The sequence below is a fragment of the Elephas maximus genome, chromosome 5, assembly GCF_024166365.1.
Source record: "Elephas maximus indicus isolate mEleMax1 chromosome 5, mEleMax1 primary haplotype, whole genome shotgun sequence".
Taxonomy (NCBI): Eukaryota; Metazoa; Chordata; class Mammalia; order Proboscidea; family Elephantidae; genus Elephas; species Elephas maximus.
Genome location: NC_064823.1, coordinates 81555184 through 81579531, shown reverse-complemented (window position 1 = coordinate 81579531; position 24348 = coordinate 81555184). Strand labels below are relative to the sequence as shown.

At 36.9% G+C, this 24348-nt stretch overlaps 1 protein-coding gene across 2 annotated transcripts in view; it reads left to right on the top strand.

Annotated features, from left to right (window-relative positions):
- Positions 1-20222, top strand: part of USO1 (USO1 vesicle transport factor) — a 118314-nt gene extending 98092 nt beyond the window's left edge. For both annotated transcript variants that reach the window (XM_049885953.1, XM_049885954.1), the window contains 6 exons: positions 3055-3218; positions 3984-4073; positions 15431-15529; positions 18150-18257; positions 19271-19486; positions 20031-20222. In XM_049885953.1, the coding sequence (XP_049741910.1) occupies positions 3055-3218; positions 3984-4073; positions 15431-15529; positions 18150-18257; positions 19271-19486; positions 20031-20117 (764 nt within the window). In that variant the 3' untranslated portion in view covers positions 20118-20222. The remainder of the gene's footprint in view (positions 1-3054; positions 3219-3983; positions 4074-15430; positions 15530-18149; positions 18258-19270; positions 19487-20030) is intronic.
- The last annotated feature ends 4126 nt before the right edge of the window (positions 20223-24348 follow it).

Below are 24348 nucleotides of genomic sequence, written 5' to 3'. Positions count from 1 at the left end.
AGGACTGAACCATAATTTCCCTGGCATCCAATGCGATGGGTACATAAACCTGAGAGAGATTCTATATAGATAGCTGTATTTTAAGTAGACTTTAAAAAACGAAGTTAGATAAATATACATGTACCACTTTCCAAGCTTGTTCATGGTGACAAGTCATTACCTTGCTAATATGCAGCGTCTTTCACAGAGGCTGAAGAATCACTTTTCAGTTTTTGAGTTGTCACCAGAGATAGTGATCTCTGCTTTATAAAGTTTCTTCTTTTCCTAAACCCAAAGGATACATATTTTTAAAAAATTATTTAGTTTTAATATGGATTTAAGTTGTTTATGTATATGATCATATAGCTCAACAAGGCTTGTTGTATAAAACAACAGCCTCTGATGTCCTTGACGTGCTGTTTCCTAAGCCCCAGCCATTTTTAGTTATTTTAGTTACTTCTGTATTTCTTAATAATATGCTTATATTGTTAATGCTGTGATACTGTGATTTTTCAGATTTAGATAGTATTTATTAGCTTCACTGAGGAAATTAAGATTTTAGCTCTCTCTTATCCCTCCACTGTAACCACAGATACTCACACATCCTATCCCCCCACCCTCTTAACATAGTTATTTTTCAATTTGGAAAAGATCAGTATATGGTATTTATATTATTAAAACTTTATAGGAACAGTTGAAAACCAAGCCATAGAGTATACAGTGATTACAATTCCCTTCCTGCACAACCTTTTGTTTTCCCAGAAGCTAATAATTGTCTTTTTTATTTGCTTAGATTTCTTTATGCATACCATTATTTAAACTCTAATTCTCTGCCAACTGCCTAAGTATAACCCTTTTAGTACTTTCACATACATCATTTTCAACTCAACAGAGACGTCTTTCCTGTAGCCATCTGAACTCACTCTAATCTGACCTGGTTGCTGTCCAGGGCTTATCCACAGCTGTCATCCAGGGATCTGCCTTTACCATTACCCTCAGGACTCCCTTCCCTTCTCCGGTGTTGAATTCCTTGTGTTTTGGATCCTAGGTTTTCTTCTTTTTCATTTTATTCTCCTCTAGCTGCTTCCTGAGAAGCATTGGGACCTGTATGTCTTTACTGTACTCTGATAGTTGAATAATAGTTTGGCTGGGTAGAGGATTTAGGGTTGGAAATAATTTCCCCTCAGAATTTTGATAATACTGCCCTACTGTTTTCTAGCTTTGACTGTTGCTATTGACAAGCCATTCTGATTCTTGACCCTCTGTATAAAACTATTTTAGTGAGGAGAAATTGGAAATAAATGTGTGTTTTCAATTTGTCATCTTTACCCACAAAGCCTGTGCTTTCTAATAAGAGAACATTTTTGTGTTGATTTTTAAATGCCTTTGCTGCTGAATATTTTTTTCCTCCCAATTAATTCTCTAGAATCATGCACTCCTTAAAATAATAATCATAGTAATCAAGGATTCCTGGAAAGTGAAAGAAAAAGCAAAGTTAATTTATTATTGTTGGTAGGTGCCACTGAGTTGGTTCCAATTCATAGTGACTCCACGTACAATAGAATGAAACACTGCCTGATCCTTCACCATCCTCACAATTGTTGTTACGCTTGAGCCCATTGTTGCAGCCCCCGTGTTAGTCCATCTCGTTGAGGATCTTCTTCTTTTTTCACTGACCTTCTATTTTACTAAGCATGATATCCTCCTGGGGTTGTCCCTTCTAATAACATGTCCAAAGCACGTGAGACTGAGTCTCACCATCCTCACGTCTAATGAGCATTCTGGCAGTACTTCTTCAAGACAGATTTTTTCGTTCTTCTGGCAGTCCATGGTATATTCAATATTCCTCACCAACACCATAATTTAGAGGCATCAATTCTTTGCTTTTCCTTATTCATTGTCCATCTGTCACATGCAAATGAGATGATTGAAAATACCATGGCTTGGGTCAGGCACACCTTAACCCTTAAAGTGACATCTTTCCTTTTTAACACTTTAAAGAGGTCTTTTGCATCAGGTTTGCCCAATGCAATGCATCATTTGATTTCTTGACTGCTGCTTCCAGGGGCATTGATTGTGGATCCAAGTAAAATAAAATCTTTGAAAACATCAATCTTTTCTCCATTTATCATGGTGTTCCTTATTGGTCCAGTTGTGAGAATTTTGTTTTATTTGTGTTAAGTTGTAATCCATATTGAAGACTGTGTCTTTGGTCTGCATCAATGTTTCAAGTCCTCTTCACTTTCAGCAAGCAGGGATGTGTCATCTGCATGTCGCAGGTTGTTGACGAGTCTTTCTCCAATCCTGATGCCGAATTCTCCTTCATGTAGTCCAGCTTCACAGATTATTTGTTCAGCATACTGACTGAATAAGTATGGCAAAAGAATACAACCTCATGCACACCCTTCCTGACTTTGAACCACATAGTATCCCTTTGTTCTGTTTGAACAACTGCCTCTTGGTCTATGTACAGGTTCCACATGAGTACAATTAGGTGTTTCGGAATTCCCATTCATCATAATGTTATCCGTAATCTGTTATGATCCATACAGTCAAATGCCTTTGCATAGTCAATAGAACACAGGTAAACATTTTTCTGGTATTCTTTGCTTTCAACCAAGATACATCTGACATCAGCAACAATATCCCTCGTTCCATGTCCTCTTCTGACTTTATCAGGTGTGTTGTTGTATTTTATTTGAGGTTTGTTCAAAAAGTGAAGGTTTACCTTACTTGAAATATAAACATTAAAGCCAAGACATATAAAATTACATTAAATAAATAGTCCAAATCATATTTCTGTTTCATATTTGATCACCAGTAAGGGATTATAGGGAAAGGAAGAAAACTGAAATGGGGAAACCCCGACAGTAGAATGGACTCAGAAGAACAGCCCAGCGGCTCTGAAATGTTCTTATTATCCCTGATAGTCATTTGTTGTCTGGGCTGGGTGAAATGTGCTTGCAAAAGTGCTGCCAAGGTAATTGCATTAAGGAAATTATATATTTATATTTTAATCTTGTAGATCAAAAAATGAAAGACTTCGTGCTAACTTTTCAAATTTATGCCTAACAGGAAAAGATAGTCAGCATCAAGGTTCTTACAGTGATGGGGCTCAGATGAATGGCATTCAGCCAGAAGACATTGGTAGGTTACGAGAAGAGATAGAAGAATTAAAAGGGCATCAGGAACTTTTACAAAGCCAACTGGCTGAAAAGGACTCTTTGATTGAAAATTTGGTAAGAAGTAAATGTTAAAAGTATTTTTAAAGAAATCAAGAGTGTAGTTCTCATTATCCTGATTGTTTTCTAGATCTTCTAAATTCTTCCCTTCAGCCAGAATATTAAGATTTTTAGAGTATGAGCTTTGGAATCAGACTATCTAAGCTTCAGTGCTTCCAGGCTAATTGAATTTGAGCAGCTTCATTAACCTCTTTAAACTTGTTTCCTGATCTATATGGTGGTGTTAATATCTATTCTCTTGTTGTAAGAATTAAATGAGATACTCTGTATAAAATTCTTTTAACACATGGAAGCCCAAAAAACAAACCCATTGCCGTTGAATCAATTCCTGCTCTTAGCAACCCTGTAGGACAGAGTAGAACTGCTCCATAAGGTTTCCAAGGAGCGCCTGGTGGATTTGAACTGCCAACCTTTTGGTCAGGCAAACTCTTAACCACTATGACACCAGGGTTTCCAACACATGGCAGGTGCTTACTGAATAGCTACTTTTATTTAGTTTTTTTCCATATGATCTCAGATAGTGCTTAGATTTAATAAGTCACTTGGTATAAGTATAAATTTATTGATTATGGAAAAGTTATAGACAATATGTGATACATTGAAATTTTATCTGAGATGTAAAAATTAAAATGTTGATGTGAAATTTTTTTTTGATGAAAATCTATAAAACATTGCTTGTATGTGTAAGTTCTATTTTGGCTTTTTTTTTTTGGTCTCTTTAGACTGAATTTATTTCATAGTTTATTTCTATGCTATGTGTAGAAATCTTCTCAAACATCACCGGGGGCAAATGAACAGTCTTCAACAACGGCTTCAGCTGGAGATTCTGAAGAAGTTGCAGAATTAAAACAGGTAAATTTTCAACTTGATCCTTGTTTTGTTTTGTTTCAATTATAATAGCATAACAGCCCTGTAGTTTCATTAATCTAGAACTACTTTGTCAGGTGAAAGCAAAATTTGATAAGTTTCTCAGTTATTTAAAAAGCTAAGAGCTTCATTTTAATTGTACATTAATGGTATCTAGCTTTTGTATTTTTACTTTTCAGTGGTGTTCTTTTTAATAGAACTCATCGTCTTACCCAGATTCTTTGTAGATCATCAGTAAACCAACAAGGAAAAATAAAGTATATTTATGAGCTGTAAATATGAGTACAGAAAATATTATGTCTAATTTTCATATACTGGTAACTATGATAAGGGCTTGGCTAAATGTATCAGCTGTTTAAACCATTCTCTCCAAAAAAGAAATGTTGATTTTTAGAATTGGAAAAGGGAAAAACAGGAGATAAACTTAGTATTTCTTCAATGAGATGACTCTAACTTTTTCCTGCTGCAGTAATTTTTAACATCTAGAGAAGTAGTAAATTATAGTTTTCCTACTTGGTTAATTTACCATATTTATAAATTCCTATTAAGCCAGTTAAAAAATCAAACTCATTGCTGTCAGGTTGATTCCCACTCATAGTGACCATATAGGACAAAGTAGAACTGCCCCATAAAGTTTGCAAGGAGTGGCTGGTGGATTTGAACTGCTGACCTTTTGGTTAGCAGTCAAGTTCTTAACCACTGTGCCACCAGGGCTTCAGTGGAAGCAGATAGTTCAGATTTATCTTTATCTAATTAGTTAAAAAATTATTTTGTTCATTGAAAGACCCAGAAAAGATAGGAAGGAACTATTCATATGTAGAATTAAATAATGTAGTAATTGGAAGAAGGACCTAGAAAAGTATCAGATTACTCTTTAGTATATTATCCTAAGCAGGTGTTTTTTCTTTCTTTTTCCCCCCCTCTTTCTTTCCTTCCCTCTTTTCTTTCCTATCCATCCTTGTCTCCTGCCTTCCTCTTTTATTATAAAAGGAATTCATGTTTCCTGTTTTAAAAAAATTTTTTTCAAACAGTGGAAAGTCAGAAGTGAATGTTATAGTAGATCCTAACCAGCATAGGACTTTCTCCCTTCACCCTCCAGTAGTCAGTAGGTCCTGGCCCAGTGACATGGCTGAACTGAGAGTAGAATGACCTCACACAGAGGAACTATGTCGTATTTCATAATGCCTCCTCTACCACAGAGTAGATTTTAAAATCAAACACTTGTCCTTAAGGATTTCCAAGTCTCTAATATATATCCATAATGTTTTGCTCATATGGGGAATATTAATAAGCTTTTTTTTTTTTAAGTCTGCCCACATTAACTGTATTAAAATTAAAAGAGATTTAAGTTAATACATAACCATTTGTAAATCCCCAGGAAAAATTTTACACTTTAATTTTGTTTCCCAGTGACACTTTAGATAGATATTTTTATACAAGAGAATTGCCTTTTTTATTTTTAATTTTTCCAGTTTGCTTTTACATACCTTAGGTTGTTAAAAAATATGTATATTTTAAATGACAGGTTTAAAAAAAAAATAGTAAAATAATTGTATAAAGTAAAAAAAAAGGCCCATGATCTCACTGCCTACAGAATTAATTTTGAAAGCTGAAAAAACAGTCAAAAGCCACATGAATAGAGAGCGTTAGAGTTCAGGGAGGCTGAGGTAGCTGAAATCTGTGAGGCCAAGTAATAGATAGCAGAGAACACGACCACTCAGCCTTCATGGAAGGACCTCATTGAATACCTGTGGTATTTAATAGAAATTCCAGATACATTTCTAGACTTCAGCTTAACAGAGCTCAAAATAAGCATCAAAAAGTTCGTGTTGACCTGAATCTAAATTAACTGCTGCTGAAATGAAACTTAACACACTTGAAAGTATGAAAATAAAATCCAGACTTCACTAGTGTAACATTCCAGCATCCAATCAAAAATTACTAGACATGTGAAGAAGCAAGAACAGATACTTCACAGAAGAAAATTGCAAGTGGACAATAGACACATGAAAAGATATAAATTCAATTAAAAAGGCAAATTAGTAGAATTTCTAAAAATAAAAAGACTAACATACCAAGTATTGGCAAAGATTGAGAACAACTAGAACTCTCATGCATTGCTTTTAGAATATTAAATATCACAGCCAGGAGAAATGAAAACATGTCTATAAAAAGACTTGTACAGTTGACTAAGAGTTACATCTGCTAACCAAAAGTTCAGCAGTTCGAATCCACCAGGCGCTCCTTGGAAACTCTGGGGGGCAGTTCTACTCTGTCCTATAGGGTCACTATGAGTGGGAATGGACTCGACGGCAGTGGGGATTCATAATAACCAAAATACGAAAACAACTCCAATGGAGAATAGATAAACAAATTGTGGTATATTCATACAACGGAATGCTCTGCAGCAGTAAAGGAAAGAACTACTGAAGCGTGCGACAATATTAATGAACCTCAGAAACATTATTCTGACTAAATAAAGCCAGACACAAAAGAGTAAATACATGATTCCATTTGTGTGAAATGCTAGAACAGCAAATCTGTAGTGACAAAAATCAGATCAACAGAAAAATTGAATTTCATCAAAATTAAAAGCTTTTGTGCTTCAAAGAACACTATGAAGAAAGTGAAAAAACAATCCACAGAATGGGAGACAATATTTGCAAATCATATATCTGCTAAGAGACTTATATCCAGAATATATAAAGAACTCTTAAAACTCAATAATAAAAACACAGATAACCTAATTCTTTTAATGGGCAAAAGATTTGAATAGACATTTCTCCAAAGAAGATACAAAAATTGTCATTAAGCACATGAAAAGATGCTCAGTATCATTAGTCATTAGGAAAATGCCCATCAAAACTACAATGAAATACCACTTCATACGCACTAACCAGCACCAGCAAAGATGAAGAAAGAACAGTTGTACTTTTAGATGTATATATGTGTCTGTGTGTGTGTATATATATGTGTGTGCATGTGTACATATATAAAAAACCAAACCTATTGCCGTCGAGTCGATTCCGACTCATAGCAACCCTATAGGACAGAGTAGAACTGCCCCATAGAGTTTCCAAGGAGCTTCTGGCAGATTTGAACTGCCGACCTTTGGGTTAGCAGTCATAGCACTTAACCACTACGCCACCAGGGTTTCCCATGTACATATATACACACACATATATATACATGGACAGTATATCTACACACACACACGGTACCCGGTAGCACAGGAGTGAAGTGTTCAGCTGCTAACCGAAAGGTCTGCAGTTCAAATCTACTAGCCACTCCGTGGAAACCGTACAGGGCAGTTCTACTCTGTCCTGTAGGGTTGCTGTCAGTTGGAATTGATTCAATGGGTTTAGTGTGTGTGTATATGTATATATATATGTTTATATATGTATGTGTGTGTGTATATGTATGTAAACAGTTGCCATCAAGTCAGTTTCAACTCGTGGTGACCCCATGTGTGTCCGAGTAGAACTGGGCTCCATAGGGTTTTTAATGGCTGTTTTTTCAGAAATAGATTGCTAGGCCTTTCTTTTAAAGGCATGTCAGGATGGACTCAAACCACCAGCCTTACGGTTAGCAGCCAAGCATGTTAACCACTTGCGCCACCCAGGAACTCCTCACACATTAGCATGGCTGTAATTGAAAAGGCAGATAATAACAATTGTTACTGAGAGTGTAGAGAAATTAAAACTCCCATATATTGCTGATAACCTGTTGCCGTTGAGTTAATTCTGACTCATAGTGACCCTATACGACGGAGTAGAACTGCCCTAGAGTTTCCAAGGAGTGCCTGGTGGATTTGAACTACTGACCTTTTGGTTAGCAGCTGTAGCACTTAACCAGCACCCCACCAGGGTTTCCATATTGCTGATAGGAATGCAAAATGGTACAGCCACTTTGGAAAATGGTTTGGCAATTCTTATAAAGTTAAGCATAGAGTTACCATATGACCCAGCAACTGAACTTCTAAGTATACGTTCTTGTTGTTAGTTGCCATCTGGTCATAGCGAATCATAGTGTTCTGACCCATAACAACCCCACGTGCAACGCAATGAAACGCTGCTCAGTCCTGCTTAATCCTCGCAATCCTTGTTATGCTTGAGCCCAAGGTTGTGGCCACTGTGTCAGCCCACCTCATTGAGGGTCTTCCTCTTTTTTAGTTTACCAAGCATGATGTCCTTCTCCAGGGACTGGTCCCTCCTGATAAAGACCAAAATACATGAGACGAAGTTTCACCATCCTTCTTTCTAAGGAGCATTCTGACTACTACTTCAAAGACAGATTTGTTAGTTCTTCTGGCAGTCCATGGTATATTAAATATTCACCAACAGCATAATTCAAAAGCACCAATTCTTCTTCAGTCTTCCTTATTCATTGTCCAGCATTCACATGGATATGAGGTGATTGAAAATGCCATGACTTGAGTCTGGTGCACCTTAGTCCTCAAAGTGACATCTTTGCTTTTCAACCCTTTAAAGAGGTCTTTTGCAGCCGATTTGCCCAATGCAACAAGTCATTTGATTTCCTCACTGCTGCTTCCATGGGCATTGATTGTGCATCCAAGTAAAATGAAATCTTTGACAACTTCAATCTTTTCTGTGTTTATCATGATGTTGCTTATTGGTCCAGTTGTGAGAATTTTTGTTTTCTTTATGTTGAGTTGTAATCCATACTGAAGGCTTTGGTCTTTGATCTTCATCAGTAACTGCTTCAAGTCCTCTTCACTTTCAGCAGGCAAGGTTGTGTCACATGCATAACACAGGTCGTTAATGTGTCTTCCTCCAATCCTGATTACACGTCCTTTGTATAGTCTAGCTTCTCAGATTATTTGCTTAGCGTGCAGATTGAATAAGTATAGTGAAAGGATACAACCCTGACACACACCTCTCCTGACTTTAAACCACTCAGTATTCCCTTGTTCTGTTCAAATGACTGCCTCTTGATCATTTTACAGGTTACACATGAGCACAATTAAGTGTCCTGGAATTCCCATTCTTTGCAGTGCTATCCACACACAGTCGAATGCCTTTGCATAATCAATAAAATACAGGCAAACATCTTGTATTCTCTGCTTTCAGCCAGGATCCATCTCACATCAAAAATGATATCTCTTGTTCCACATCTTCCTCTGAATCCGGCCTGAACTTCTGGCAATTCCTGTCAATGTACTGCTGCAGCCGTTTTTGAATAATCTTCAGCAAGCAAGTGATTTACTTGCATGTGATATTAATGATATTGTTCCATAATTTTTGCATTCTGTTGGATCACCTTTCTTGGGAATGGGCACAAATACGGATCTCTTCCAGTCGGTCGGCCAAGAAGATGTCTTCCAAATTTCTTGGCACAGACGAGTGAGCACTTCCAGCACTGCATCTGTTTGTTGAAACATCTCAATTGGTGTTCCTGGATCCTTGTTTTTCGCCATGTCTTCAGTGCAGCTTAGACTTCTTCCTTCAGTACCATCGGTTCCTGATCATATGCTACCTCCTGAAATGGTTGAATGTTGACTGATTATTTCTGGTACAGTGACTCTGTATTCCTTCCAACTTCTTTTGATGCTTTTGATTTAATATTTTCCCAGTAGAATCCTTCAGTATTGCAACCCGGGGCTTGAATTTTTCCTTCAGTTCTTTCAGATTGAGAAATACTGAGCATGTTCTTCCCTTCTGGTTTTCTAACTCCAGCTCTTTGTACATGTCATTATAATACTTCACTTTGTCTTCTCAAGCTGCCCTTTGAAATATTCTGTTCAGCTCTTTTATCTTTTCTTCCTTTTGCTTTAGCTACTTTGTGTTCAGGAGCAAGATTCAGAGTCTCTTCTGACATATGTCTTTTCTTTCTTTCCCATCTTTTTAATGACCTCTTCTTTTCTTCATGTATGATGTCCTTGATGTCATTCAGCAACTCGTCTGATCTTTGGTCATTAGTGTTCAGTGCATCAATCTATATAGGTGGGATATTCTCAAGGTCATATTTTGGCTCTCATGGAGTTCTAATTTTCTTCAGCTTCAGCTTGAACTTGCATATGGGCAATCAATGGTCTGTTCCACAGATATAGTCAGTTTGATTCCTGTGTATTCCATCTGGCAAGGTCCACATGTATGGTTGCCATATATGTTGTTGAAAAAAGTATTTCCAACGAATAAGTCATTGGTCTTGCAAAATTCTATCATGGTATCTACAACATCATTTCTATCACTAAGGCCATATTTTCAACTACCAATCTTTCTTCTTTGTTTCTAGCTTTCACATTCCAATCACCAGTAATTATAAATGGATCTCGATTGTATGTTTGATCAGTTTCAGACTGCAGAAGTTGGTAAAAATCTTCACTATCCTCATCTTTGGTATTAGTGGTTGATGTGTAAATTTGAATAATAGTTGTATCAATTGGTCTTCCTTGTAGACATATGGATATTGTCCTATCACTGACAGCATTGTACTTCAGGATAAATTTTGAAATGTTCTTTTTGACGATGAATGCAACACTATTCCTCTTCAATTTGTCATTCCCAGCATAGTATTCCGTATTGTTGTCTTATTCAAAATGGTGAATACCAGTCCACCTCAGTTCACTAATGCCTAGGATATCGATCTTTATGTGTTCCATTTCATTTTTGACAACTTCCAACTTTCCTAGATTCGTACTTCAGACATTCCATGTTCCGATTATTAATGGATGTTTGCAGCTGTTTCTTTTGACTCGTGCCACCTCAGCAAATGAAGGCCCTGAAAGCTTGCCTCCATCCACCTTATTAAGTTCGACTCTACTTTGAGGAGACAGCTCTTCCCCAATCATATTTTTTGTGCCTTCCAACCTGAGGGGCTCATCTTATGGCATTATACCAGTGTTCCACTTCTATTCATAAAGTTTTCACTGGCCATTTTTTTTTAGAAGTATACCGCCAGGTCCTTCTTCCTAGTCTGTCTTAGTCTGGAAGCTCTGCTGAAACCTGTCCACATGGGTGACCCTGCTGGTATTTGAAATACCAGTGGCGTAGCTTCCAGCATCACAGCAACACATAAGCCACCACAAACTAACAGACGTGAGACCTAGATATATACCCAAGTTAGTTGAGAGCATATGTCCACACAGAAACTTGTAAACAAATGTTTATAGTAGCATTGTTGATAATAGCCATAAAGAGGAAACAATCCAAATATCTATCAACTGATGAATGAATAAATATATATATATATTTCTCCATACAGTGGAATATTGCTTAGTCATAAAAAAGAAGTATTTAATATACCCTAGAGAAATAAGAGCCTTTACACGAACAGATACATGCACACCCATGTTGATTGCAGCACTGTTTACAATAGCAAAAATCTGGAAGCAACCAAGGTGTCCATCAATAGATGAATGGTTAAATAAATTATGGTACATTCACACAATGGAATACTACGCATCAATAAAGAAGAGTGACGAACTGTGAAACATTTCATAACATGGAGGAACCTGGAAGGCATGCTGAGTGAAATTAGTCAGATGCAATAGGAGAAATACTGTATAAGACCACTATTATAAGTTCTTGAGAAATAGTATAAACTGAGAAGAACACATTCTTTCGTGGTGACGAGAGCAGGGAGGGAGGGAGGGTGGGAGGGGGTTGTTTACTGATTAGTTAGTAGATAAGAACTACTTTAGGTGAAGGGAAGGACAACATTCAATACAGGGAAGGTCAGCTCAACTGGACTGGACCAAAAGCAAGGAACTTTCCGGGATAAACTGAATGCTTCGAAGGTCAGCGGAGCAAGGGCGGGGGTTTGGGGACTATGGCTTAAGGGGACTTCTAAGTCAATTGGCATAATAAACTCTATTATGAAAACATTCTGCGTCCCACTTTGAACTGTGGCGTCTGGGGTCTTAATTGCTAACAAGCGGCCATCTAAGATGCATCAATTGGTCTCAACCCACCTGGATCAAAGGAGAATGAAGAACACCAAGATCACACGATAACTGTGAGCCCAAGAGACAGAAAGGGCCACATGAACCAGAGACTTACATCATCCTGAGACCAGAAGAACTAGATGGTGCCTGGCCACAACCGATGACTGCCCTGACAGGGAGCACAACCGAGAACTCCTGAGGGAGCAGGAGAACAGTGGGATGCAGACCCCAAATTCTCATAAAAAGACCATACTTAATGGTCTGACTGAGACTAGAAGAATCCCGGCGGTCATGGTTCCCAAAACTTCTGTTGGCCCAGGACAGGAACCATTCCCGAAGACAACTCATCAGACATGGAAGGGACTGGACAATGGGTTGGAGAGAGATGCTGATGAAGAGTGAGCTGCTTGTATCAGGTGGACACTTGAGACTGTATTGGCATCTTCTGTCTGGAGGGGAGATGGGAGGGTAGAGATGGCAAAAAGGTCACAAAAGGAGAGACTGGAAGGAGGGAGCGGGCTGACTCATTAGGAGGAGAGTAAATGGGAGTATGGAGTAAGGTGTATATAAGCTTATATGTGACAGACTGACTTGATTTGTAAACTTTCACTTAAAGCACAATAAAAATTATTTAAAAAAAATTAACATCTAAAAAAAAAGTACTGCTACATGTTAGAGTATGGATGAACTTTAAAGTACTATACTGTGTTTAAGAAACCAGACACAGAAGGCCATGTTTTATATGATTTTATTTATATGAAGTGCCCAAAATAGACAAATCTATAGGGATAGAATGTAGATTGGCTGTTGCCAAGATGGGGCGGGGGGGTTGGGTTATTGCTAAGGGTACGAGATTTTTTGGGGGGTGATGCATGTTCTGGAACTAGGTAGTGATGATTGATGCACAACTTTGTGAGTGTACTAAAAACCACTGTATTGTACACTTTGTAAGGGTGAATTTCACAGTATGGGAATCACATCTCAATAAATGCGTTATTTTCATAATCAGATTAGGAAGTGGTGCTGGAGGAGATTGATTGCTGCAGTACACAAGAGAACTTTTTGGGGTGATGAAAAGGTCTATATCTTGATCAGGGTGATTACATAGGTATATGAATATACATTTGTCAAAATTCATTCAACTCTTGTAAATGGGTGAATTTATTGTACTTAAATTATTTTTCAATCAGGTTGATATTAAAGATAATTTTTTGTTTCTTAAAGCCATGTTTTTAAGAAATTCCATAAGCAATCCTTTAGACCAACCCCTGTTATATGTTGGAATGACTTAGAAATCAAAGCAATCATCTCCTCCAAATATTGTAGAACTCCTTTCTACAATTCTTTATGAATTGCATCAACCATTCAGATTTTGGCCAAGGTTTTTTTGTTTTAAAAAAGTTCTTCCTTATGTTGAACTGAAATCTATGTCCCTCTCAGTTTTATGCATTTCTCCTTTTCTATACTTAGAGCTACATCACCAGCATAATTGTGCACCTGTAATATTCAGGCACTGTGGGAGCACTTTCCAGTATTTTTAGTGGCTTAGATATATTAAGTACATCTCCCAGGATTACTTTTGAAACCAGGTCTACTATGTCTTATGGAAGTCAAGCCCTTCCACAGACAACCCTTCAGATTTGAAGATAGCCCTTACGCTTTTTTCTGGGCTGTAAACCCTGATTTCACTCAGTTACTCCGCATAAAACTTTCAGTGTTATCTTTGCTAATCTTCTAAGGGCAGTAAGCACAGTTGTGGGATTAATTCCATGAAAGTGGGTTAAGATTGTATTTGTATTAGGTAATACCCTAATACTTTTTCACATAGTACATTTAACCTAAAGGTGCTTCTCAAAATGAAATAATTTGGGTTCACTGCTCAGGATCCGAAAAAATCTCAAATCTGTTGAGCAGCATACTTCCCTTTCTAGTCTGTGTCATCAGCAAGTTTATCAATATTACACCCTCACTTTTATCCAAGTGGTTGATAAAAATGTTGGATGATACAGGGCTAAGTGACAGGCCCTGTAGTATTCTTTCCAAGGTGTCAGCACAGCTTGATAACAACTGTTAATCAATTTGGACACAGTGCAGTATTTTGTTTGTGTTTTTCTCTATTCTTCCTATAGAATATTACATGAGGCTTACAAAAATTATGAAAATAGTAACATTAAGGTACATGTATTATAGATATTTGTAAGATAAACATCAGTCACACTGAATATTCCCTGAGCTCGATAATTATTAAAATATGAGAATATCTTTTTTCTCCCTTATGCTTGCACGTAGTTTAAAGGAATCAAATAGTTCTATAAGACTTGTTAATAAAGTCTTTATGACCATGCAAATGAGATTCATAGCTGAGCCACGTAGTATACTATAATTCAGGGTTTCTCAACCTCAGCACTGTTGACATTTGGGGCTAGGACATTCTTTGTTGTGAGAGACTCTCCTGTGTATTGTAGGAACTTTAGTAACATCCCTGGCCTCTACCTAGTAGATCCCAAGAACATACACACCCACCCTCAGTGTGACAAACCAAAAATGTTTCCAGACATTGCCAAATGCTTTCAAGGAATTGGAGGGAGAATCCCCCCAAGTTGAGAGCCACTGCTATAGTTGCTTGTCTTTTCCTGTACTTTTTTGGTGTGAAAGGTTTGGAAATTTCAACATTAATAATGTAAACTTTCAATTAATTTTTCCATTTCACTACAGCACTACTGCTTTCACCTACACCTGATGGCGCACCCTAGTCTAGATGTCCTATTTTGTCCTTTCAAAATAACAAGCCTGTAGTCTTTAGTCAGGAGGGGAGGAATAGTTGCCTGGACACATGAGATTGGGACAGGGACCCAGGAGTCTATTTCTTAAACAGACTTTCAACTAGCCCTTCTGTTTTTAGCTCCATCTTTACCCACGCATCCAAAGATACCTGGTGTTCCTAGGTCCCAAGGCTGTAGGTAGTTCTGCTTTGTAAGTCAGGTAGTTCCTTCTGGTTTTCTCAGTGGTCAGCTTAGGTTTCAGTTTTCTTAGGTTTGTTGAGTTGGTTGCCATTTGCTTTCTGAAATTCCCCGATTTTATTGCTCTTTTCTCTTGTTCTCTTTGTCCTTATGGGTTTTTTTCCTTTCTTCCTTCTTCCCTTTTCTCCTCCTTTCTCCCCTCCTTCCCTTCTTTCCCCCTTTGTTTCCTTAATCCCTTTATGATTTTTTACATGGGCTCTCATGAAGGAACAGAGGTAAAGGAATGTGTTTAATTTTCCATCTTGAACCTAGAGTTCCTAGAATAGTTCTTTAGAGTTAGATTTTAAAACTTGGAAGTTGTAATTTGGAGGGAAGGGCCAGGAAAGGAAAATTTTTTGTTGGTGTTCCTGTAAGCAGAAATTTCCTTGATTAAATTAATGCTTTAATGTTACAACTCAACAATTTTTGTCTCCTAGGAACTGGCAACATTAAAGTCTCAGTTAAACTCACAATCTGTGGAGATCACAAAACTACAGACAGAAAAGCAGGAGCTGTTACAGAAAACAGAAGCATTTGTAAGTTATTTCTTTTTTTGCATTTTCCTTCTGAAAGGTAGCAAACACAAGGTTGGTATAATAAAGAGAAGCAAATTTGTCACATAGCATCTTCTGTTCCGATATTATTCACCAGCGAGAATTCTAGTCACACAGGCTTCTTGGCTGTAGAAGCAGCGATATTATATTATAGTCAGACTCACCAGGTCAGTTTAGTTGGTTACTTTAATATTTCATTTTGAAGCAAAATAATCCCGGTGAAACTCTTGGGAGATCTTTGTATTCAGAATCAGATGCCAGAAAGGAGCCATGCTGAGATTCTTTCATGACTGGCCTGATTCACCAGAAATATTTCAAGGTCACATTTTTATTTCCATACCCCATGAGATAGAACTTAGAGTCTCAAGTGAACGTTTGGTAAAGCACTGGAATAGATGCAATGCAGATTTTCAGGGAAATCGTGTATTCTGCCATCATATACTCCTGCACATCTCCTTTTATGTAAAAATTTGATAACATTTAAAGCAAGAAAAAAAAATCAGTTTCCTTAATTTCTGTAATACTGGTTTTCCCAAATACTAGTCTGGTTTCTATAGAATTCCCTTCATTGAATATCACTGAATACCTGTAGTAAATTTTTAGGCAGCTCCTAAGGAAAATCTTTTTTTTTTTTTTTTTTCTTTGATTCATTCATTTATTCATCCAACAAATTTATAATGGGTACCTTCTTTGTGCAAGGTACAATGCTATATGCTGGGACTGTATAACAATAAACTAGAGAAACAAGGGTAAAGGCAGTAAACTGGTAAATAAATAGTATTATAATTTTAGATTAAGACTGTCTTGAAAATCAAGCAGAGTAATATGACAGAATGACTGGTGGAGGTGAGAAAGGCTCTTTTAGGGTGGTCAGGAGATGCATCTATTGGGGTACTTGATATCTGAGAAGAATAATACAAAAAGAAAACTAACTGCATTCGTCCAAGTTTTCTGAGTTCTGATGATTATCATACCAGATTGGTGTGGGAGCAGTCTGCAAAATGGAGGACAAGATAGCTCTTTGTGATCAAAACAAAATATTATAGCTTCCTATTAAATTTATTTTTCTCAACCTTTAACAACTTATTTGTATGTTTTATAATGTACATAACATATTATTGTAGTAGTCCCATGTGTATGACTTACAAATAAATAAAAGCCGTATTGGAAGTACACGGTCTATTTTAATTGGTTAAGATGTGCCATCAAAAAACTTAGTGGACCAGAGAGCTATGTAATGTGGATCACATTAACTGATCTTCATATAGAAATGGCTTCACTGGATTAGAATTGAACATTACCCTCTTTCCTTTCATTTATGGTTGTTTAGTAAAAATCTGTATTTGAGTAAAACCAATATTGAAGACATCATCAATGTCCTCTCTTTTAAGACTCATAGAATAAATCCTTATAATTAAAAAAAAAAAAAATAACAGGAAAAAGTGTCTTCCTTAATGAAATGAATTTCTTCCTTTTTTCAAGTAATGAGAATTATATGACAGTGACTTTTCTGTGTCAGAAGGCTCAAAACTACATTAAATGTTTAATTAGAGAAATCCTAATAGCAGAACCAGGATATTAACAGCCAGCATGTTTGGCTATAATTATCTCAGTGCCCTCACCCCAACATTATTTTATTGCCTTAACTTTTCTTTTTCCTTTTTTTTTTTTTAATTTTAATAATCTTGTTGTATCTGTATTTCATTATAAAATTTTTCTAATCCATTTTGAAGGTACACAACATATGAAGCTTTTTTTTTCAGTGCTATGTTTAGAGCCCAAATCCAACTCATGACTACCTGATCCTTTGACATTCTCTCAGCAAATTGGGTAATTGTAGGTGAGCTCCTTGCGCTGATTTTAAAGTTTGATTTAGACATGTGGTTCTACCTAGCATATTGAAAAACGGTGAGGAAATATCAGAAACCTGTGATTTAGGATTATCTCCCTGTAGCACCAGAAACCCTGGTGGCGTAGTAGTTAAGACCTATAGCTGCTAACCAAAAGGTCAGCAGTTGGAATCCAACACGCGCTCCTTGGAAACCCTGTGGGGCAGTTCTGCTCTGTCCTTTAGGGTCACTATGAGTCGGAATTAACTTGACGGCAATGGGTTTTTAACAGGTTCCCCATAGCACTTAAGAAAATAATTGCATTTCACTAATTAAAGGCATTCAACTCAATTTCCCTACCAGTTTGTCTGAGATGATACTGTGGGTTTAATTTACAGGAATTTTATGAGGAAAAGACTGAAAAATATTCAGTGCTTGTTAAATGCTATGTGATAGCTAGGTTAGAGCTGCCTACTTGATTAGTTTCCTGGGCTGACCTTGAAGCGGGTTAGCCCAGCCTTCTCCATACTCTGGTGGAATTTGATGCGCTCCATCCTGACTAAGCCGCCTTCTCCCCCGTGGAGACAGCTCATCTTTCAGGGGAGAGTACTTCGTTATACATAAAAACAGAATTATATTTTCTGTTACTGGGAATAAAATTTCAAAATAACAAGAAAATTAAATCACTTTGGGAGTTCATATTCATAGTCTGAAATTTTAAAAATTTTCAAAGAAACTTTTTTGTGTTTCATTTTTTTAATATCTACTTTCAGGCCAAATCAGTTCCTGTATCAGGAGAGAATGAAACTGTAACAGCTGCAAAAACTACTGATGTAGAAGGAAGACTGTCAGCGTTATTACAGGAGACTAAAGAATTAAAGGTTAGTTTTTGGTGAAACTTATTTATTACATATTTTATCAGGTGAACTTCTGGAAATTTGATTTTACCTCATTTAACCTTTCAAACCCTTGGCTTAATAAAGAAAGCTAATGGGGTGTAATTTCACCTCACAACATTTGGATTGCTATTTTGATGACTAGATGGCACAAATAAAGGTTTTATAATGCTGTTTCAAATAATGGTGTCAAGTATGTAAAATAAGAATGTATATTAATGTACTTTGAAAGTAAATTCATTGAAAATATGTTAAATTTTCTTAAGAACATCAATATCTAATCAATAAGAAAACAAGGGGACACAGAGTTGGCTAACAAACGAGCCACAGGTGGGCTTTGCATGAGGCTAAATAACACAGGCGCTTTAAATCCTGCCAACCTGTTGTGTGACAGTCACTTAAGAATAAATACAATGAAGAAGGGAATGCAGTAACATAAAAATAAAAGACATGAAGGGAAAATGGAAAAAGGAGGAGAATTGTGCTTTTTAGATTGTGATCAAATTGTTTTAAAGTCATGAATTTTATTTGAAGTTACTGTTATTTCTGGTTTAATTATATATATGAAATTGGGATAAAAAAATTTTTTAAATTTGTTTTCGAGGTCTAATTCTGAGTCTAACCAGTCTTATGCTGTTAGATGTTTTAAGTATCTCTTTACCCCTATGATCATCTGAAATACATTGCTGTTTTCTTCTAGGACTTTTTGAGGAATAGCTAATTGAAACTATTTTTTGATGTTAAACTCTATTTTTCACAACAGTTTTCTTTGATGGATAATTTAACATAAATGCACACTGGTTAAGAGCTCAGCTGGTAACCAGAAGGTTGGCAGTTCGAATCCACCAGCCACTCCTTGGAAACCCTATGAGTCAGTTCCATTCTGTCCTATAGGGTCACTATGAGTCAGAATTGACTCAACAGCAACAGATTTAGTTTGGTTTTGGGTGTAGGTGTGAGTGTGTGTGTTTCAGCAACTTTCACCTTTCATTTCCTAGAATGAAATTAAAGCTCTATCTGAGGAAAGAACTGCTATAAAAGAGCAGCTGGATTCATCTAACAGTACCATCGCCATTTTACAAAATGAGAAAAACAAGCTACAGATGGAAATTACAGATTCTAAAAAAGAACAAGATGATCTCTTGGTGCTGTTGGCTGATCAAGATCAGAAAATATTTTCACTGAAGAATAAACTCAAGGAATTTGGTCATCCAGTAAGATTAAAATATTTCCAATAATAATTTTTATTATGTTTCATTATAATGCTTTTTTTTTTCTTTAACTGTAGCATGGAGAGACTGTGCTTATATGTCTGTATTACCGTCATAGACATGTAGCACATGAACACTGTATCATCTACGTTGCTTGCACTGTGTTCAATGAATTGGCCCAAGACTCAGTTTAGGTTGAATTTCCAGCACTTTTAGATTGTTCTCTTGTGGCCTTTGAGCTTAGAAGGTGAATTGATTTGATTGCTCCTTCAGTAACAAAACTCTAATCGGCCAAGTGTGCCATTATCTTTTTTCTATATTTGGTTTAGATTCGTGTGTAGAGAAATACAGCTCTCCATCAGCAAAGTTAACCATGTGTATCATCTCATATTAAAAGCCACAGGGCGCCTTGAGCATTAAGGAAACTGGATGGCTTATATTCCACTATAATTACTGGAATACAGAATTTATCAAGAGGAGGGCATATATTATTACATATTAAGTATGAAATGAATAAACTTTCTTAAGTTAAATGTTTTCTCTTTAGATTGAAGAAGAAGATGAACTGGAATCTGGAGACCAAGCTGATGATGATGAAGATGAAGATGATGCGGAAGACCAGGATCCTATCTAACTCAGATTTCTAGGAATGATAGAGATTACATTGTAACATTGAAGACAGAGTCTTAAGACAATGTTTTGGTCTGCCTGCTAAGAAAATAAAGATTCAGAAAGCCAAGTGGGAAGCTTTCACTAATAAGATTATTGATGTATTTTTTTAAATGATGCCGCCCATGTTGAAAATCCTAAAACTGTATGTGGAAAATACATCTTTTATTTAAATTCATCAGAACTCTTCCAAAATATAATTTGTAAAGAGCTTTAGACACCAAAAATAATTCATTTTTAAGCACGTGGTGGCAATGCTATTTGCCTTAGTTTATTGGTTGTTTACATAAATTCTGTATTTGTCTATTATTTTCACTTTTCAGAATATGTGACTTTTAAGTACTAACCTATTTGATTTAATGTGTATTGAATTGGAATCATTGTTCTAAATTCAGCAGTAGAGCTCTTAGCTGATTTTTTTTTTTTTTTTTTTTAAGAAATGGGTTTACTTAAAGGCAAGAGAGCAGAGGTTGGAGATAATGTCTGTCATCAACCTTCCATCAGATGTGACTCCTAAAATGACCAGAGTAGGACAGCTTAGGATGAGTGCCTTGACACCTCCGGCGTGGCTGCATTCTGTACCTCAGTGAAGAAACAAGGATACTGACACAATGAAACGGAGGACGTTTCTGAGAACCTTTTGCAACAGAGTATTAGCATGTGTTTGGTTTTGTTTTTATTTTAAGCTGAACATCTAGAAAAATTGCAAGTTAATAGCTCGTACAATTCAGATTTAGCATTGTTGTTAAAACATAGTTTTAAAAAGACCCCCACACTAGGAGTTATATAATTTATTGGCATTTTTGCTGAATGGGTTTAAGTCAGGTAATAGATTTTTAAAAAACAAATGAAGCAGTGTGTCAAAATTCAGTGTTTTGGTAATAAAAATAGATATTACGTTCACTTAATTCCTGGTCATGGTTCCCTTTTTTGAGATTTTGAGAAAGGTATTTTATTTTTAATAAAAGGTGAGGCAAGTGGAAGCTGTAAGGGGAGCTCTTCTCTTACTGGGTGTACATTATAGCTTTAACATCTTACAAGCAATTATTCAACATTTTGAAAGCAATCTTATGGTTCGTAACTAATACAATTTCAAAAGTTTCGAGGGGGCTAATTGGAACACTACAGAAGTGAAAGAAGTTGGAGAAGGGTTTGAATGTTTCTAAATTCAGCATTGGAGTTCTTTTTAAAGAAATGTTGTGTGCCATCGAGTTGATTCTGACACATAGCAACCCTTTAAGACAGAGTAGAACTGCCCACTAGGGTTTCCTAGGCTGTAATCTGGTGAAGTAGTGGTTAAGCGCCTGGCTGCTAACCAAAAAGTCAGCAGTTAGAACTCACCAGCCATTCCACAGTAGAAAGATGTGGCAGTCTGCTTCCATAAAGATCACAGCCTAGAAAACCCTGTGGGGCAGTTATACTTTGTCCCGTGGGGTTGCTGTGGGTTGGAATTGACTCTACGGCAACAAGTTTTCTGTTTTAATCTTTACGAGAGCAGATGGGTGGGTTCAAACCGCCTACCTTTCAGCTAGTAGCCAAGTGCTTAACCATTGTGCCACCAAGTCTCTTTTTTTAATTAAAGAAATGTTTTTAAGTGCCATCAAGTTGATTCCAACTCATAGTGACCCTGTGTACAACAGAAAGAAACACTGCCCGGTCCCACGCAGTTCTCAGAATCATTGTTACGCGTGAGACCATTGTAGCAGGCACTGTGTCAAAGTCACTTGGGGTCTCCCTCTTTTGCGCTGACCCTCCACTTTACCAAGCATGATGTCCTTCTCCAGGGATTGATTTGCTCCTGATAACATGTCCAAAGTATGTGAGATGTAATCTCGCCATACTTCCTTCTAAGGAGCATTCTGGTTGTGCCTCTTCCAAGACAGATTTGTTCATTCTTTATGCAGTCCATGGCATATTCAATATTCTTTGCCAACACCACAATTCGAAGGCATCAATTCTGTCTTCCTTATTCATTGTCCAGCTTTTGCATGCATATGAGGCGATTGAAAATTCCATGGCTTGGGTCCTGCGTACCTTAGTCTTCAAGGTGACATCTTTACGTTTTAACACTTTAAAGAGATCTTTTGCAGCAGGTTTACCCAATGCAATGCATCTTGATTTCATGACTGCTGCTTCCATAGGTATTGATTGTGGATCCAAATAATGTGAAATCCTTGACAACTTCAGTCTTTTCTCCATTTATCACGATGTTGCTTACTGGTCCAGTTGTGAAGATTTTTGGTTTCTTTATATTGAGATATAATCCATACTGCAGGCTGTGGTCTTTGATCTTCATCAGTAAGTGCTTCAAGTCCTCTTCACTTTCAGCAAACAAGGTTGTGTCCTCTGCATATTGCAGGTTGTTAATGAGTCTTCCTCCAATCCTGATGCCGCCTTCAAATAGTCTAACTTCTCCGATTATTCAGCATACAGATTGTATAAGTATGGCAAAAGGATACAACCCCGACTCACCCCTTTCCTGACTTTAAATCATGCAATATCCCCTTGTTCTATTCAAACGACTGCCTCTTGTTCTATATACAGGTTCCTCATGAGCGCAATTAAGTGTTCTAGAATTCCCATTCTTCAAGATGTTATCCATAATGTGTTATGATCCACATAATCAATAAAACACAAGTAAACATCTTTCTGGTATTCTCTGCTTTCAGCCAGGATCCATCTGACATCAGCAGTGATATCCCTGATTCCTCGTCCTCTTCTGAATCCAGCTTGAATCCCTGTCAGTTCCTTGTTGATATACTGCTTTTAAATGATCGCCAGCAAAATTTTACTTGTGTGTGATATTGATGATATTGTTCGGTAATTTCCACATTCAGTTGGATCACCTTTCTTGGGAATAGACATAAATATGGATCTCTTCCAGTCTATTGATCAGGTAGCTATCTTCCAAATGTTTTGGCATAGATGATTGAGCATTTCCAGTACAGTATCCGTTTGTTGAAACATCTCAATTGAAATTCCATCAATTCCTGGAAACTTGATTTTCGCCAGTGCCTTCAGTGTAGATTGGCCTTTTCCTTCAGTACCATCAGTTGCTGATCGTATGCTACCTCCTGAAATGGTTTAATGTTGACCAATTCTTTTTGACACAGTGACTTTGTATTCCTTCCATCTTCTTTCGATACTTCCTGGATCATTTAGTATTTTCCCCATAGAATCTGAGTATTGCAACTCGAGGCTTGAATATTTTCTTCAGTTCTTTGAACTTGAGAAATGCCGAGCGTGTTCTCCTCTTTTGGTTTTCTAACTCCAGGTCTTTGCACATGTCATTATAGTGCCTTGTCTTCCCCAGCCGTCCTTTGAAATCTTCTGTTCAGCTCTTTTACTTCATCATTTCTGCTGTTCGCTTTAGCTACTCATTTTTCAGATATATGTCAGAGTCTCTTATGACATCCATTTCTGTCTTTTCTTTCTTTCCTGTCTTTTTAATGACCTTTTTGCTTTCTTCGTGTATGAAGCCTTTGATGTTATTCCATATCTTGTCTGGTCTTCAGTCATTAGCATTCAACGCATCAAATCTTTTCTTGAGATAGTCTCTAAATTCAGGTGGAATATACTCAAGGTCGTACTTTGACTCTTGTGGACTTGTTCTAATCTTCTTCAGTTTCAGCTTAAATTTGCATATGAGCAACTGATGGCATGTTCCACAGTGAGCCCCTGACCTTGCTCTGATTGATAATATTTAGCTTTTCCATCATCTCTTTTCACAAATATAGTTGATTCGATTCCTGTGTATTCCATCTGGCAGGGTCCATGTGTATAGTCACTGTTTATGTTAGTGGAAAAAGATAACTTGCAATGAAGGAGTCGTTGGTCCTGCTATCTCCAGCGTCGTTTCTGTCACCAATGCCGTATTTTCCAACTACAAATTCTTTCTCTTTGTTTCCAACTTTAAAATTCCAGTCACTGGTTACTATCAATGCATCCTGATTGCATGTTCAACCAATTTCAGATTGCAGAAGTTAGTAAAAATCTTCAATTTCTTCATCTTTGGCCTTGGTAGTTGGCGTGTAAATTTGAAGAATAGTCATATTACCCGGTCTTCCTTGTAGGCATATAGATATTATCCTTTCACTGACAGTGTTGTACTTCAGAATAGATCTTGAAATGTTATTTTTGATGATGAATGCAATACCATTCCTCTTCAAGTTGTCATTCCCTGCATAGTAGACCAT